The 15,053-nt window shown below is 43.1% G+C and overlaps 1 protein-coding gene across 2 annotated transcripts in view; it reads right to left on the bottom strand.

Annotated features, from left to right (window-relative positions):
• Positions 1-287: 287 nt before the first annotated feature.
• ptges3l (prostaglandin E synthase 3 like) overlaps positions 288-15,053 on the bottom strand; it is a 36,788-nt gene continuing 22,022 nt past the window's right edge. The window contains exons 4-8 of one of the 2 annotated variants that reach the window (XM_041173405.1): positions 9,653-9,751; positions 7,780-7,866; positions 5,164-5,217; positions 1,887-1,911; positions 288-567 (exon numbers count right to left, since the gene is read on the bottom strand). In XM_041173405.1, the coding sequence (XP_041029339.1) occupies positions 1,888-1,911; positions 5,164-5,217; positions 7,780-7,866; positions 9,653-9,751 (264 nt within the window). In that variant the 3' untranslated portion in view covers positions 288-567; position 1,887. The remainder of the gene's footprint in view (positions 568-1,886; positions 1,912-5,163; positions 5,218-7,779; positions 7,867-9,652; positions 9,752-15,053) is intronic. The other variant, XM_041173404.1, reaches the window with a different exon arrangement.

Here is a 15,053-nt window from a genome sequence, read left to right on the forward strand (position 1 = left end):
AATACAGAGATCAGAGAAGCATCTAGTACAAATAATATGGTTATAATGGGAGGCTTTAATTGAGAAACAGAATTGTTCAAGTAGTAAAAACACCGAATTTCTAGAATATATTAAACCCACTATGCTTAATTTGCTTTGGCTACAATCAGCTTTAAGTCTCAAACTGAACCTTGCCAATTGTGAATATTAAAAATATCAGTACCCAAGATTTATCAGCCTGAATGTTTCCTGGTCATTCATTTTTGTATTGGAATATCCTTTCAAAAAATACACCTTTCACTAAGTTGGCTTTCTCATAATTTCCTTTATTAGACTAGTGTCATACAATCCAGGTCCCAGATACAGAAGCAGCCTCAAGACATGAACTGTTTTCTCGTACAATTTAAAGGCATACAATAATTTAGTTTAAAAAAGCAGACAATCTGCCAACTTTCAGTAGAAAGAAATCACTTTCACAATAGGTTCCAAAGTTCAATACAAAAATTGATGGTATTCACACTGCTTTGCCAGGGTCCTGGAATCCTTTGTCCAATTTCATGCTTTTGCAGTCTGTCTCTGACTACAACTCTGGAGTTGTTAAAAAATAAACGAAAAGAGTGTTCACAATTAGCACTGTCAGACCAGTTAAATGCTTAGTAAATGAGTAATATGACTGATTTTCTGTTCTGTGTCAATATTTTGAAAACTATTGACAGATATATATAAACGTTCATAAATTATAGTTAGTCTCTTGAATTGGAAAAAAAGACTAAAATTTCTGCAGTTTAAGTAGAGAAACATAAGGAGGTTTAAGCCAATATTTCGGTATTTCTCGTATTCATCTTTATCTCCACTCCAATACAATTGGGCATATTGGAGGAGAGTTTGTGTGGGTTAGTTAATTTCATTTGGTGGTGACTCACGGATAACTATCCTGAAAAGGAATGTCACAGAGTGTTTCTACCCTTGTCAGGACTTATCATTAGTAATGCTTAAGAAGAGCTTCGATAAACTTGACAGCCTTTTCCCAGCTCACGTTTTGTATGTTTGTATTTTGAGTCCAATCACTATTCACTGGTTACAAGTTCTGGATGTTTTGCTAACCTGTGTGTTCTTCTCCCCTCCCCCAATATAGTGGCTTCCAAAGTTTATTTTTCAAAGAAAAAAAATTATTAAATTTTAGCTCTACACATTGAGTATTTCCAATTTTCTGAATGGAATGGGCATGCAGATACTTCAGGACAATGTCAGTCTTGCATCAGAGAGCTTATTGAAACGCCTCCACTGGAGATGGTAATGATCACGTCCCACTCACATATGGGCTTGCTCTCCAATTCAAATCCCTAGTTCCTTTTCTTTTTCCTGTCAAATTTAGTGGGAAGAGATTTATCCAACCAGTATAGATGAGTCAGGAGTGGTATTAACTGCATTTGCAATGAGTTATCCTTTACAGTGAGTATACTCCATCAGAGATTCATGTATATACATTTCAGCTGAGTGTTCTATCCTTGCTGTATTACCATATTGCATTTTCTTTTCTTCCATTTCAGCTCAAGCTTCAACTTTAAAAAGTTTAAACAAAGTGATAACCATGTTTTATAAGGAAATCTGAAACACCTTGCACAACTAAGTACCAAGCGAAATCCAAAAAGGCAGAATCAACTGCAAGACTTACTCTCTAGATTGACCTTTTCTATTTCTGTAGATTAAAAAGCTTATGCCAGTATGTGCTTCTTGTCAACTTTTTTTCCTTTAAAAATACCTATGCTTGCATTTAGAATGAAATCTCCCCATGTAAACTTGTCAGGCTGTAATTACAGTCTGCCCCAGTGGGGGTGCTGCAGCAATAGCACTGGCATTCATAGATGCAATGGTGCTATATTTTACAGTTTTTTTTTTCAGCTTACCTTAAACACTTTCCAGAGGCTCATCCTAGAAACAGAGGATTTATGTAAAATTAATACGTAAAAGCAGAAAATGTTGAACAAAAAAATGAAAGACTGGGAAATTTTTAACTCCCCATCCCCTGCCTCGTGGAAACTTTTTGGGAGCAGGGCAGAGAAGATGGTTCAAATGGAATGGGTGAATCAGTCACCTGTACCTCTTGAGTCATGATTATAAAATGCTTGATTCTTCAGCATTTGGGATTCTGACTTGAGACAGGCAAGAGCCCCATACTCTTATCCAAATTGATGTCCTATTTCCTCAAAAAGGTCCTGAAGTTGTAACCAGGTAGTCAGTTAATGCCCCGATAGCACAAACCTGATCAGACCACCAGAGAAGCCCTTATGGTAAGTTTAAAGCTTTCTTTCGAGGATCCAGGATGAGAAGGGAATCGGCCAGTGGCATCTTAACATGGTCCAACCTTTAAAATTGGCTCAGCCTCCTACTACCACTCCTGAACAGGCCAAGGCTGCTTTCCTGCCTGGCAGTAAAAATTGCCACCCTTGATATTCGGATAACTGTGCAAATTTTAAATATTTTGAAATAGAAGGTCCACTCATGAACATTGCCTAAATGTTATAATAACCTACAGGCAACAACTAGCTGATTTTCCCAAAGGTGTCACTATCAAAGTCACAGCTGAGATGTGAATGCTTTCCTACTCCATGGAAGAAAATAGATATTGCCATTGTGTATTAATTTATACCATTCTTACAAGAAATTTATTTAAACGGGGAGTACTGAACGTGCAAAGGAGAAGTTCAAACTGAATCATAGGATACTTTGGTTTTAGGGCAGGCCAACATTTTTTAGGGGAACATCGTAATGTTACTGGACTAGTAATCCAGTGCCTGGACTTGGGGTGATTTAAATTCAATTTATTAATAAATCTAGAATTTAATAAAAGATAGTCTCGTAAGAATAATCATGAAATTGCCAAATTGTCGTAAGACCTGATCTGGTTCATTAATGAACTTCAGGGGAGGAAATCTGCCATTCTTACCTTATATGTGATTCCAGACCCACAGCAATGTGTCTGACTTTTAATTGCCCTTGGAAAATACCTAGCATGCCTCTTGGTTGTATCAAACCACTGCAGAAAAAAACACTGTGCGAGTACCTACACCACAGGAACTGCAGCAGTTCAGGAAGGCAGCTCACCACCACCTTCTCAGTTAGGGATGGGAAATAAATGCTGGCCAGAGATGCTCACATCCCAAGAATGAATTTAAAATAATGTTGAAATTCCTTTCCAGATACTTGAATCAGGTTTGGCTATGAAAACAACTAATCCCACATGGAGCTGGAATGAATATTTAACAATGTTTATTTCGAAATTTTACCTGGCAGGCAGATAATGACAAATGTTTATTAAATTTGTTGGCACTCATAAAGGAAGACATGCCAAAGGGATAATCGGAATACTATTGTTGTAAAGTGTTCAAATATGGAAAATTTAAAGCAGTTGTCAGAGGGACAGCAAAGTAATTAGAGTACAAGTAACAAATATGCCAGAAAATATTCATTAAGAGAAACAATACTCTACTTTCTTCCACAGCATTTCCCAAACCCGTGACCTCTACCACATAGAAGGATGAGGAACACCACCACCTGCAAGTTCCTTTCCGCACACCATCCTGACTTGGAAATATCGGCATTCGTTCATTGTTGGTGGGTCAAGATCCTGGAACTCTGCGACCAACAGCACAGTGGGGCTACCTTCACCACACAGGCCGCAGCAGTCCAAAGATGCAGCTGACCACCAGCTTCTCGAGGGCAATTAGGGATGGGTAATAAACGCTGGCCTAGCCAGCGACGCCCACATTCCATAAACAAATTTTTAAAAAAACTTTCAGCTTCAAATACAAATACCCTCCCAATAGCTGATAGTTACATTTTATCTCAGTTTAAAATTTAAAAAACATTATTCTCAAGATTTTGGTCATTGCTTGCAAGGCCACATTTAGTACCTATCCATTACTGGCCTGAGAAGCTGATGGTGGCCATTTTTTATATAATAATTGTAAATGGCTAGCTACAACACTTCAGATACACTAAATGAGTCAACTACAGGTAGATCCAACCAGGCACATTGATAAACCAGTTGGGTTATTAAAGCATTTTTCCATTCAACCTACAAATTATCAGATTTATTCAATTCAACTGCTTAACTAGTCATGGTGGCATTAAACTTCTGTTCCGTAACCACCACACTAATGTGTCCTCTCCTCTCCCAGGAGAATGCTATTCACATTTAACGTAACTAAGGACCAAAAATAACACTGGAAAAAGATATTCAAAATTACTAATCCTTTGCCATGCAGCACAGAGACAAATGTTCTTGGTGACATTTCAAGTCATCACTTTGTGGATTCACACCACTTCCAGATATTACAGGGCAGAAAATTCTCAGGCTTTTGTTGCCCGAGCCATCTAGCAAAAGATAACTGGTTTACTCTCTCTAATAAAAGGTTAGCATTTCTCATAACTGACTACTAATGGAACTGTACATAATGAGCCATGGCTCAGTTGGTAACACCCTTGTCTCTGAGGCTGAAGGAGCTAGGTTCAGTTCTCACTCCAAGATTGAGCACATATATCAAGGCTCAGCTGTTATATATATATATCAAGGGAATGCTATGCTGTTGGAGGTGATGTTTTTTGGTTGAGAGGTTAAACCAAGGTGGACATAAAAGATCCCATTTGAAGAAGAGGAGTGTGATCTGGCCAATACTTATCCCTCAGTCAGTATCACTAAATAGATTATCTGGTCATTATCACGTTGCTGTTTGGGGGAGCTTGCTGTGAGCAAATTGGTTGCCACCTTTCCTACATTACAACAGAGACTACACTTCAAGGTATTTCATTGGCTGCAAAGTGCTTTGAGACATCCAGGGGTCATGAAAGGTGCTAAATAAATGCAAGTCTTTCTATCTTTTACTAGATGTCACAGCATGAGAATAAATTTTCCAGTTCCTGCACCTGGAATTATTGGCCACCTCCCCTACAAGAGGATATTCTCCCCACCTGATTTTTCTGTGTTTGCTGTGCCCAAGTGATCAAACAACCCTAAGAACAGGAAATCTGTCCCGTGGTCTTCATTGTTAGGAATGTACATGCAGACATTTCCTACTTCTTGATAGAATGTGTTATTTTGGTTAGTTAAGGCAATTACAATAAGCTAAAAGCAATTGGAGTCTTTGTAAACTAAAACCACTTTCCATATGGTTGAATATTTACATCTAGATCATCCATTGTAGGAGGCGGCCCAGTATTCTTCAGATCTTTCAGGATCTGAAAAAGAAAAAAGTTAAGCTGAGAAAAAAAAGATCCCATTGCCAGAGTTTTATTTTCTCATTGATTTAAAATTCCAGTAAATTTTCTAACTTAAAAAAGTGCACGCTATGAAGATTTAAGAATTTATTTTATAAATCACATTTCAAAGGGATTAAACGCTTGTACTGTAGACACATACCTTAAAACTCACTTAACTCAAGTTCGAGTGCAGTTCAAAGCAACTAGAATCTTAAAATGTTAATTTATCAAATAAAATAAGGTAACTATCAAAACTTAAGCATAACCATCTGGGACTGTGAGTGAAATTTTAGCACATTTCAGGTACCGCCAGCAGACATTCACACTAGATGTTGGGTGGAACTATATTTATTTTGTCACAGGATGAGGTATTCTTGCTAAGTCCCAGAGGTCAATTACTGCATTATTGGACAGGTGAGTTATTCAGATCCCAGAGAGTTAGCAGCGGATCAAAGGTCAGGCCCTTGATTTCCTGTTGAAGGAGAGAAACAAGGAAGAGAGAAATATGTGTTCTGGGTTGGTTCGGAAGAGTTGCTGAGATGTGACAAGAAGAGAGCCAGCCTCAAGAGCTAAACTAGCCCAAAGCAAACAATGGGCTGTTTCAGTGAAGGTTAACCAAAAGGAATTGTTACTTAGTCCACCAATAGAGACAGCCTGGCATTTTTTTTATCATTTTAACTATTACCTGAAGGGTTGAAAATAAATTAAAGATCAAATCTTGCTGTAAACATATGATCTTACAGCATATAAGGTGACCACTTACAGACTGGAAAATAAAGTAAATTAATGATAGGAATCTAGTTGTATTTCAATACAGGGTCAATCAGTCCAGCTCATGGAGAATTAGAGAAATGTCGCTTGGAGGAATGTGTGAAAATTAGAATATCTAATTTATATGATAACGGAATTTCAGTGTTACACTTCAAAGTCTTCTTAGATACTCCAGATGAGCTGCCTGTAAGGGGTGCAGGGCTTGCTTATGGATGAGACCAGTACTGAACATGAGATCCAACCTAAGGTAGTGCAAGATTTTTAACAATTGGTGACTGCTACCTGATTTCCACTGATGATAAAGGCAACTTAAAATGACTCAAATTTAAAAATGAACAGAACAGAAAAGAGTATTTTTTTAAAATATGTAAACCAGAAAAGAGGCAAAAAATTGCATTAGCCTGATTAGTGGCAGAAGAAGAAACAGGAGAGAATTTCAGTTGAAGGAGTCACATGGAAATAGCGATAGCGGGAAAATGGTTGTTGGACAGGACTTGGCATGAGTGGTATAAAAGGGAGTTAATATTAAAAAGGCAAGCAACAGAAGCAGGGCCCATATGCAGAACAAAAGCAGAATGAGTTGCCTGAGTATATCGGGAGAGTGGCTCATTGGGAGGCCAGGTGGGAGCAACAATGTGCAGCTGTTGAAAGGAGAGATTGAAATACAGGACCTGGGGAGTATGTGATAGCTTCTGGTTGCTTATGCATTATGAATTAAGCCCAATTCAACAGTATGCACAGGAATATAGGAACTTAGGAATTGCTAAAAAAAAACAAAGTCCATCTGGTTCACTTTCTACACATAATACAACGCAACAGAGTTGGTGACAGACCCAGAAATGACACAGGTTGCAATGAAGCCTCGACCTCCAAGATGTCAAGTTGTAGTGAGGTTGCTTGGATCACAGCATAAAAACTCAAGTAGGCGTATGGACCAATGAAGTATGAGTGGAGAATGTATCCATGAGCATGCAGCTGGAGGGACAGCAGGGACTATGTTTGGATTGGGCAGGCTGGTGAAATATCTATGTTTATGATCTTCTAAATAGTAATTTTGAGGGTAAACAGAACAGTTATGGCAGCCACACCTCTGAGAAGCTTTTGTTTAGTTGAAATGCAATTGAGCAAAATAATTTCAATTAATGTGGGAAGCAATGTTGCAGGTTTTCCTTAATTACGCTGAAGAATACAGTCAAACAGAAGTTGAAAATAAACATTTAGAAAGCAGAAAAACATAGACTTAAACTTTAACCAGAAAGACTGAAGAAAAGTTGGTCTGATGGTGATGACATGCATAAAACTTTGGTGTACCAATGTTTTAATGAACAGAACAGTGAACAGAACTGGTGGGGCGAAAAGCAAAGAAGGTTCACAGAGTTTAGAGCTTTTGTCACAGGCCATAATTTTCTGACATATGCATTTATAATTATTATTGCACAGCATACTAGTTATGGTGAGAAGCATTTGCTTGCTATGCATTATGCCATGTTAACTGGATAAATATTTAAGCAATAGGAGTCCAAGTGGTAGAAAATATTTAAAAGCACATTACTGAAGACCAACAACAATGAGGAAAATAGTAACAGAAAGTCAAACAGTTACAGTGCCAAGATGTAAAACAGGCTTTGCATGTTTAGAATATTAGACTTATACAGGTAAAGCCATCTCCATATTTAAAATAATGTGCAGTACAGCACATTCATGTTTTATTTGTCATTTGTAGGTTTCATTAATAACAAGCGGTCATACTCCACAGGGTGTTGAACATACATTTGCATAGTGTTCCAAGTCAATCATCTGCTCGTCATCATTATGCCAGTCCCTCCAATTATCAAAGTCCACAGCTAACCAGGCATGCTGTGGAAGAAAAACACACAGGAGTTTATGTGAGCTTCCAGGCAATTCTATAAACAATAGAGGAACAGGTTCCCCAGTGCATGGCAATGTCATCTTGCCTTTGGGACATGGGTATACATGCAATTAGGGATAGATCACAAAAACAAATGACGTCCACATTTTGTACCTGAAATTCAATAGAGCTAGTACTTGTTAGTCAGTTAACCCTATTTAAAGATCATGGGGACCATTTTAATTTGCCTATTATCCCTGTTCATGTTGAAAAATAGGGCTGTAGGCAGACAAAAATTGAAAACAAAAAAAAACCTTCCACTCACTAGTTCAATGTCTCAGAAACTTTATTGTTTGAAGGACCCCTTTCCAAATGGATTAGTAATCAAGGAGTCCCATCTAAATAATATCCTATAAAATACTCTTAATATGGAATTGCTGCATATAAATGCTGTTAATGCTTTTAAGAAAACAGGTATTTTACATACAGTTATCAGTAAGATGTGTGTGCACACTTCTCACTGGAGAGTCTGGGTATCCTTGTCAGAAGCATTGAGAGAGGAGGAGCCCAGGGAGAGCAGAACATGGAGAAAGTACAAGGGGAACAAGGGGAGAGCAGAAGCAATGGGGAAGCATGCAACAGTGAGAACAGAAGCATGTGAAGAGCAGAACACAGTGAAAGCAGGATGATGGGGAGCATAGGAGCACAGGGCGAGCAGGAACCCAAACCTTGGCGGACCAGGAACATGAGGGTGCAGTAGAGGAGCAGGGGCCAATCAGGAGTTACATGGGGAAGCAGAGCAGGCCTCCAGCTTCATCTCATTCATTTACTCTTGGCCACAGGACCCTAGGTCGTTGTCCGCATTGTCCATCAGTGGGCCAGCTGTGCACGCAGACACCCTGGAAGGTCTCTGCGGACACACACAGACCCCGGTTTGAGAACTGCTCCACTAGTTGACTAAGATCTATTTTCTGGGCAATCAGGGCTCCTGTGGAAACAGGAGGGAGCTTTATTTAAACGGGGGAACTACACAGTGTCCTAACTCAATTTTCAAGTGCCACTGGGGAGATTGTACACTATGTATGCTTCTTCACTGGTATTGAATGTGGAACGGTCTAGCCAGTGGTCATTAAAGGAACCACTTGAGACCAGTCCAGAAGCAGCCCAAGTAAGTTTTCAAAATGAGTTTTGTCTGGCCAGGAGCAAAATGAGTGCTGCAAGCTTGCCAATATTATGTAGATGAAACCCAACGGTTCATGTCTCCCACTGGTGCTCCCAGGCATCAGCGGATGCCCTGTCCATCTAATCTGCACAAAGTTGCAAAACTGATCCTCTTCCCTCCCTAAGGCTAGATAGTGCAAGAAGCAGATGTATTACATTAATGCTGAGCTGAAAAATACTAATCACATTAATGTGCCTGATCAATCAAAGTGCATAAAAGACAATAACTTGCCTCTATCATTGCTAAGCAACAGTTGCCTTTTCCCCTTTCCCATAATAAAGTGAGAAAAGAAACACATCACTGTAAATCTAAAGCCAGGAAATGTGCACAGCCTCTGCCAGTGCTACTCCCTGCATTCATTTGATGGTGCACAACAGCTGACTTCATTCATCTGTATTCATCTCCATTTTAACTCATGAGTGGGAGGGTGGGAAATAGGGAAATGAAAATGTATTCTCCATATACGCTGCAATATCCACAAATAGAATCTTCCACAGTTGTAATAATTATATCATTAAAGTGATCCCCGTCATAGCCAATTTATCTATTTAAATACTAGCCTAGAACCATACCTTGGTTTTCTCTTTGGTCAATCTTGGCCAAGCTTTCTTACCATCAATCTTCCTCATGAAGAGAGTTATAGACCTATCTGAACGTTTGTGTCTTGAATCCTGTCAATTGAAAGAAAAGCAAAAAGTGATCAAACGCTCATTAAGAGAAGGAAGTCTGTATTCCAATAACACATGATCACAAAATTTGCTTTAGTGCAATTTATGCAGCATTTAATAATCACAATATACACTATGTTATGGTCAAAACAACTGATGTAGAAAGCCATTTCCAGCTCTGCATTTCCCTCTGTTGCTGTCTGGACATGTATAATGAGTCTTGACCTGATTTTAGGGCCAGATTCAGCATTAGAGTGAGAGGCCTGTGGACTGATGGAAATTAGCCCTCCAACCTCATCAACATACCTGGAGTGAGCTAGCAGCGCTGGCTGCATCATTTCAAACAGCTCAACCAAGCAAAGACATAAACATTAGTTCTGTCTGCCTCTCCGGCAGTGGCACACAGGTATGTTTGCAGAGGAGAGATTACAGCGGGTTACCAAAAATGGGAGGGTGTCTGATCGTGGCTCGCCCTCTTGGCAACAGACTTTTATTTTCTTCAAAAATTTTATGTTATAAACTTACCTGCAGTTGGTGGTCTCAGAGACCACTGAAAAATCTGATGCCTCCTCACTCACCGCCTACTAATTTCTCAATGGGATTCTTCAGCAGGCATTAGGCCATTGCATATTAAGGAAGCCAATGTCTGTTTTAGGCATCTGCCTGCGATGCTTAAAAAGACCCCATGAGATTAGCAGTGGGACCCACACCAGCACAGATTGGGCGCAGGTTGTCTCACCACCAAAGAATTGGTAGACTTATATCAATTTTTACCTCGTAATTTAGCTAGTCTTTAAGACCAATGCAAAGCACTGTTTCCAACTGAATGACAGACGAGCTCTCACGGAACTTTCCAAGGTAACACTTCGATTGTTCAGTGAACATAGCTTACCCAGGTAATGACAACAATAACACAATTTATGTCATTCTGACAGTTCAAAAATCTTAACAGAAATGTCTCTGGTATTCAACATCAGACCAGTATACATAAAGTAAACAAAAATGAACATAAAATCACCCATGACCTGTCCCTCTTGTGTTCATTGTAGTTTTGACATATGGGGCAGAATTTTCCCACCGTTGAGGGTGGGAGGGGAGTTCAAGAGAGGGCGCTTGTGGGCGCGCCTCCGATCGGCACCCCCAATTGGGGCCGGGCCGCCATTTTACACGGGTGGGCCAATTAAGGCCCGCACAGCGTGACGTCCGCCAGGAAGCACTGTGCGCTCCCTGTGGTGGGGTGGGGTAGCTTCCCTAAGCCAAGAGTGCGCTCTTTCACACATGCGCATGGAAGAGCACATTCATCTCCCTGAGGCTAAATGCTGCCTCAAAGAGATTGGCGCTAAATTCAAAAATGTTAAAAATAGAAAAGTAAAATTTCCCTGACACGTCCCCTCTTGTGACACTGTCACATGAGTTGGGATGTGTCCATCACTTCTAGTTAAACTTTTATTAAATATTTGAAAACCTACATGAAACCTCATCCTGCCCGTGGATGAGGTTTCATGTTTTCCCTGAAGCCCGCCAGGGCTCCTGACCTGCCCGCCCACCTTAAGGATGGACGGGCAGGTCCTTTAACTACTGCAATTACTTTTTAAATGGCCTCAATTGGCTGTTGACAGGTCGGCGGGTGCACAGCTGATTCGGCTGCACCCCTGCCGACCTGAAAATTGAAATGATGCGGGGTGACGTCAGGAGTTCTGCCCAACCTCATCCTGCATCATTTTACGTGTCGGCGAGCGGGTCCTGACCCCCGCTCACCGACCGAGAAATCCTGCCCATGTTTGTCAGTGGCACATCTAGGCGCTCCCCCCCTCGCTGGCACCGGCATTGGAGACAGCCTGCTGATTCTGCTGTCTTGTTGACGTTGATGATCTTGGCGGTCGTCCTCTGGCCAATGGAGCCTGTGCTGGCCCCGCCTGGGAGGGAGGGGCCAGTGCCACAGCTGGCATCTCCCCAGTTGCCACAGCCTCATCAGATGCCACAGACACTGGCAGCGGGGCGGAGGAGCTGCTGCTGTCATTCACAGCGCCCTGAGAGGAGCCTGCAGAGATGACAGACAGCTCGTGCACCAATGTGAGGTTGCTCTGGACCTCCTTGCATACCATTGATGGACGGGCACCTAGCTGGGATACTGGGTGCCTCATCCATCTCCCACACTGACACTGACCACCTGAGGTTAGTGCCTATGTGAGGGTTTGCAGGTCTGAGCGCAATCCCAGGAACCCCTCATTCTGCCCCTGGAGCTGCCTCTCCATAAGAGTCACCACTCTCTCAATGGAGGAAGCAGTGCGCTCAACCATGATGGTCAACACAATGTTTATGCACTGCAAGGACTCCTCCACTACAGAGACCATGGCATGAATACCCTCGTGAGTCTCTGCCAGATCCTCCCACACATCTTGCTGGACATCCACCATCTGCTGCCTAATGGACGACTCCAGAGGCTCATCACCTGCCTTCGACTGAGCATCGTCTTGGTCCCCAGCAGGGCCTCTGGTGTTGGCGCTCTCTGCCTCCACCTACATCTCAAGCCATTGTGAAGTGCCCTCGTAATGCACACCGAGATGTTAGGGTTAGGGGTTAGGGGTTAGGGTTAGGGTTAGGGTTAGGCTAATGCCCACCGAGGTGCTAGTAACTGCACTGGTGCCTGCTTCAGAGTGAGGGTGTGACACAGGTGCAAATGACGTCCAGTCGTCCTCCTGTGTCAGGGGTGGCCCGTCGGGGTCCGGAGAGCGAATGCCTGCTGGTGAACCTAAAAGGGAGAAGAAGGACACGTCATTAGTTAAAGTCATCACACTGTCACTGTGAATGCCAGGCACCCTAGTGAGGCAATGGAGATCTGCATCATGGTGTCATCGTCTTTCAATGATCAATGGGGACTCCAGGGTTGAGACTACACTAGAATGGTTGCATAAGCCGCAAGTCTCACCTCTGTGCACTGTGCTCTTACCTTCGTCTGGCACCTCTGCCTTTCCACGCCTGGTTGCACGTGGGGCATGCTGGCTCTTGAGCGCCAGGGTGTCTTGCCCGTATCTCAAGAGGATTAGGAGGCTAGCAGGGCCTCTGCTGGCCCGTGACCTTTCTACATTGTTGTGGGCCATCTTCTCCTGAAAGGACAGAGGAGCATTGATTAGTCCACTCTGTACCTGCAGCACCATTGCAACCTGACCAACTGCAGCTGAGCAGCACCTGACAGGGCACATTCAAGTTGTGGCCCTCGAGCCACAAAGCGCTCAGTCCAAGCAGCCAGGGCTCATCCCCTTGGCCAGCTCCGGCATCATTGACAGTTGGCACTTAGACTCTAGCACCCCTGAGGTCCATGGTTGGGGGGGGGGGGGAGGGGGGAGATGGCCAGACCTTAACACACCTGCACACTGACCTACACCAACATGGTACTCACCCTTCCTGAGCGTAGCAAGGCATTGAAGCACTTACGGCACTGGACCCAGCACCACATCATGGCTGCTCACCATTGCTGCCACCTCCTCCCATACACTCTTGGTGAGGTGCAGTGGCCTCCTCCTCCAATCCCCGGGGACGAGGGTGTCCCTCCTGGCAGCCACCTCCTCCAGGAAGACGGCGAGGAACTCATCAGAAAAGCGGGGGGCCGTGCCCACCTGACATGCCCTCCCGTATGCCATGTCCATAGAGAAGGTTCAGGGGACATCCTCCGTGGCAGCCTTCCAGGGGCTGCCTGGGCCGCTTTTAAACTGGCCGCCGGTCACCATTAGGCCCGGCGGCCAACAGGCCCCCACCCCCGCTTGGCCCCTCCCAGCCAGTGCGGAGTCGCATTTCACGCTGGGCGACCGCTCCTGGGCCTGCTTCCCATGCACGCCTGACGACAGGAAAATCCTGCCCAGGAATTGAAGATAAGGGTTATGTTAGAGAAATGATAAGATTGAGAGAGTGACGCTTTTTCTGATGAAAACCTTGAAACTCTCGCTGATGGAGTAGTTGAGCAAATTAACAGCCGTCAAGGTATTGTGATGAACGGAAGGACAAAGGAGTTGGGAGTTTGCCAGGGGGCTTCCTTGTATTCTTCAATTCATTGAATTGTTACAGCACAGAAGGAGGCCATTCATTCTTGGGATGTGGCCATTGCTGGCAAAGCCAGCATTTATTGCCCCTCCCTAAATCGCCTTAACCAAATGGCTTGCTGGGCCATTTTACAGGGCAGCTAAGAATCAACCACTGCTGGAAACCTGGGATCAGATATAGGCCAAACCAGATAAGGGTGACAGATTTCCTTTCCTAAAAGACATTGGTGAACTTGATGGGTTTTTAACGACAATCTGGTAGTTACATGGTCACTATTACTGATACTAAGGGCCGGATTTTCACTATCGAGGTGGGTAGCTCAAGTGGGGAAATTCCCTGACTTTGCAAGCTCACCTCAGTTTAAGGGGCCCTGTTACACACACGTTTCGCTCCAAGGAGGCAGGGGGCTGGATAGAGTCGGGTCCAAAGACCCAGGAAGTAGACTGGAGGTGACCATAGTGCCAGGCAAGTGCTGAGGTGGGCTGATTAGAAGGCCTGCCTTGGTTCTCTAGGACTTCACCCCAGTTGTTTTAGAAGTTAGGCCCCGTCACATGTCACAGCCCCTCAAACGTCCCCACTCCCTGTCAATTCATGTTCCACACCCACCCCTTATACCACCATGCCCCCTCCATGCCAACTCATACCACTACCCACACATCCTACCCCCCCCACCCCCCCGAGCGCTCATACCACCATGTCACCTCCATAGTCACTTACCTAGTGTCCACTGCGGGAAAACCTTACAAGTCATGCAGAAATGAAAGTCCCAAATGGACTGCAGCAGTTCAAGAAGGCAGCTCACCACCACCTTCTCAAGGCAATTAGGGATGGGCAATAAATGCTGGCCTCGCCAGCATTGTCCACAACCCATAAATGAACAAAAAAAAAAATGAATGTTCTAATAACCTAATACAGCTGTCACTCATACACAGTTGATATTGAATAAACTCCCATTCATGAAACCCATTCAAAGGTTTAAAATCCCCTCAAGTGTTCAATGTCATAAAAACAAATAAGCTTATACACAGTGACAACATCAAAGGCAGCTAATCCTTTAATAGCCCCTTTAAACTGTCAATTAAAACGTGAACTTGGTGGCCCCTGCTGAAATAAGTGTTTTTGCAACTCAACCCAGCATAATGACCTCAGGTGAAATAACAGCCCTGGGGAATGTCAACAAAGTACTCCACTGAAACTGCAGGAAACAGGAAAAGATGGAAATGTTTTTTTCTAACCTACAACCATTGGCCTGTCAATCAAAGCAGTC

This window comes from Carcharodon carcharias, chromosome 23 (genome assembly GCF_017639515.1).
Source record: "Carcharodon carcharias isolate sCarCar2 chromosome 23, sCarCar2.pri, whole genome shotgun sequence".
NCBI lineage: Eukaryota > Metazoa > Chordata > Chondrichthyes > Lamniformes > Lamnidae > Carcharodon > Carcharodon carcharias.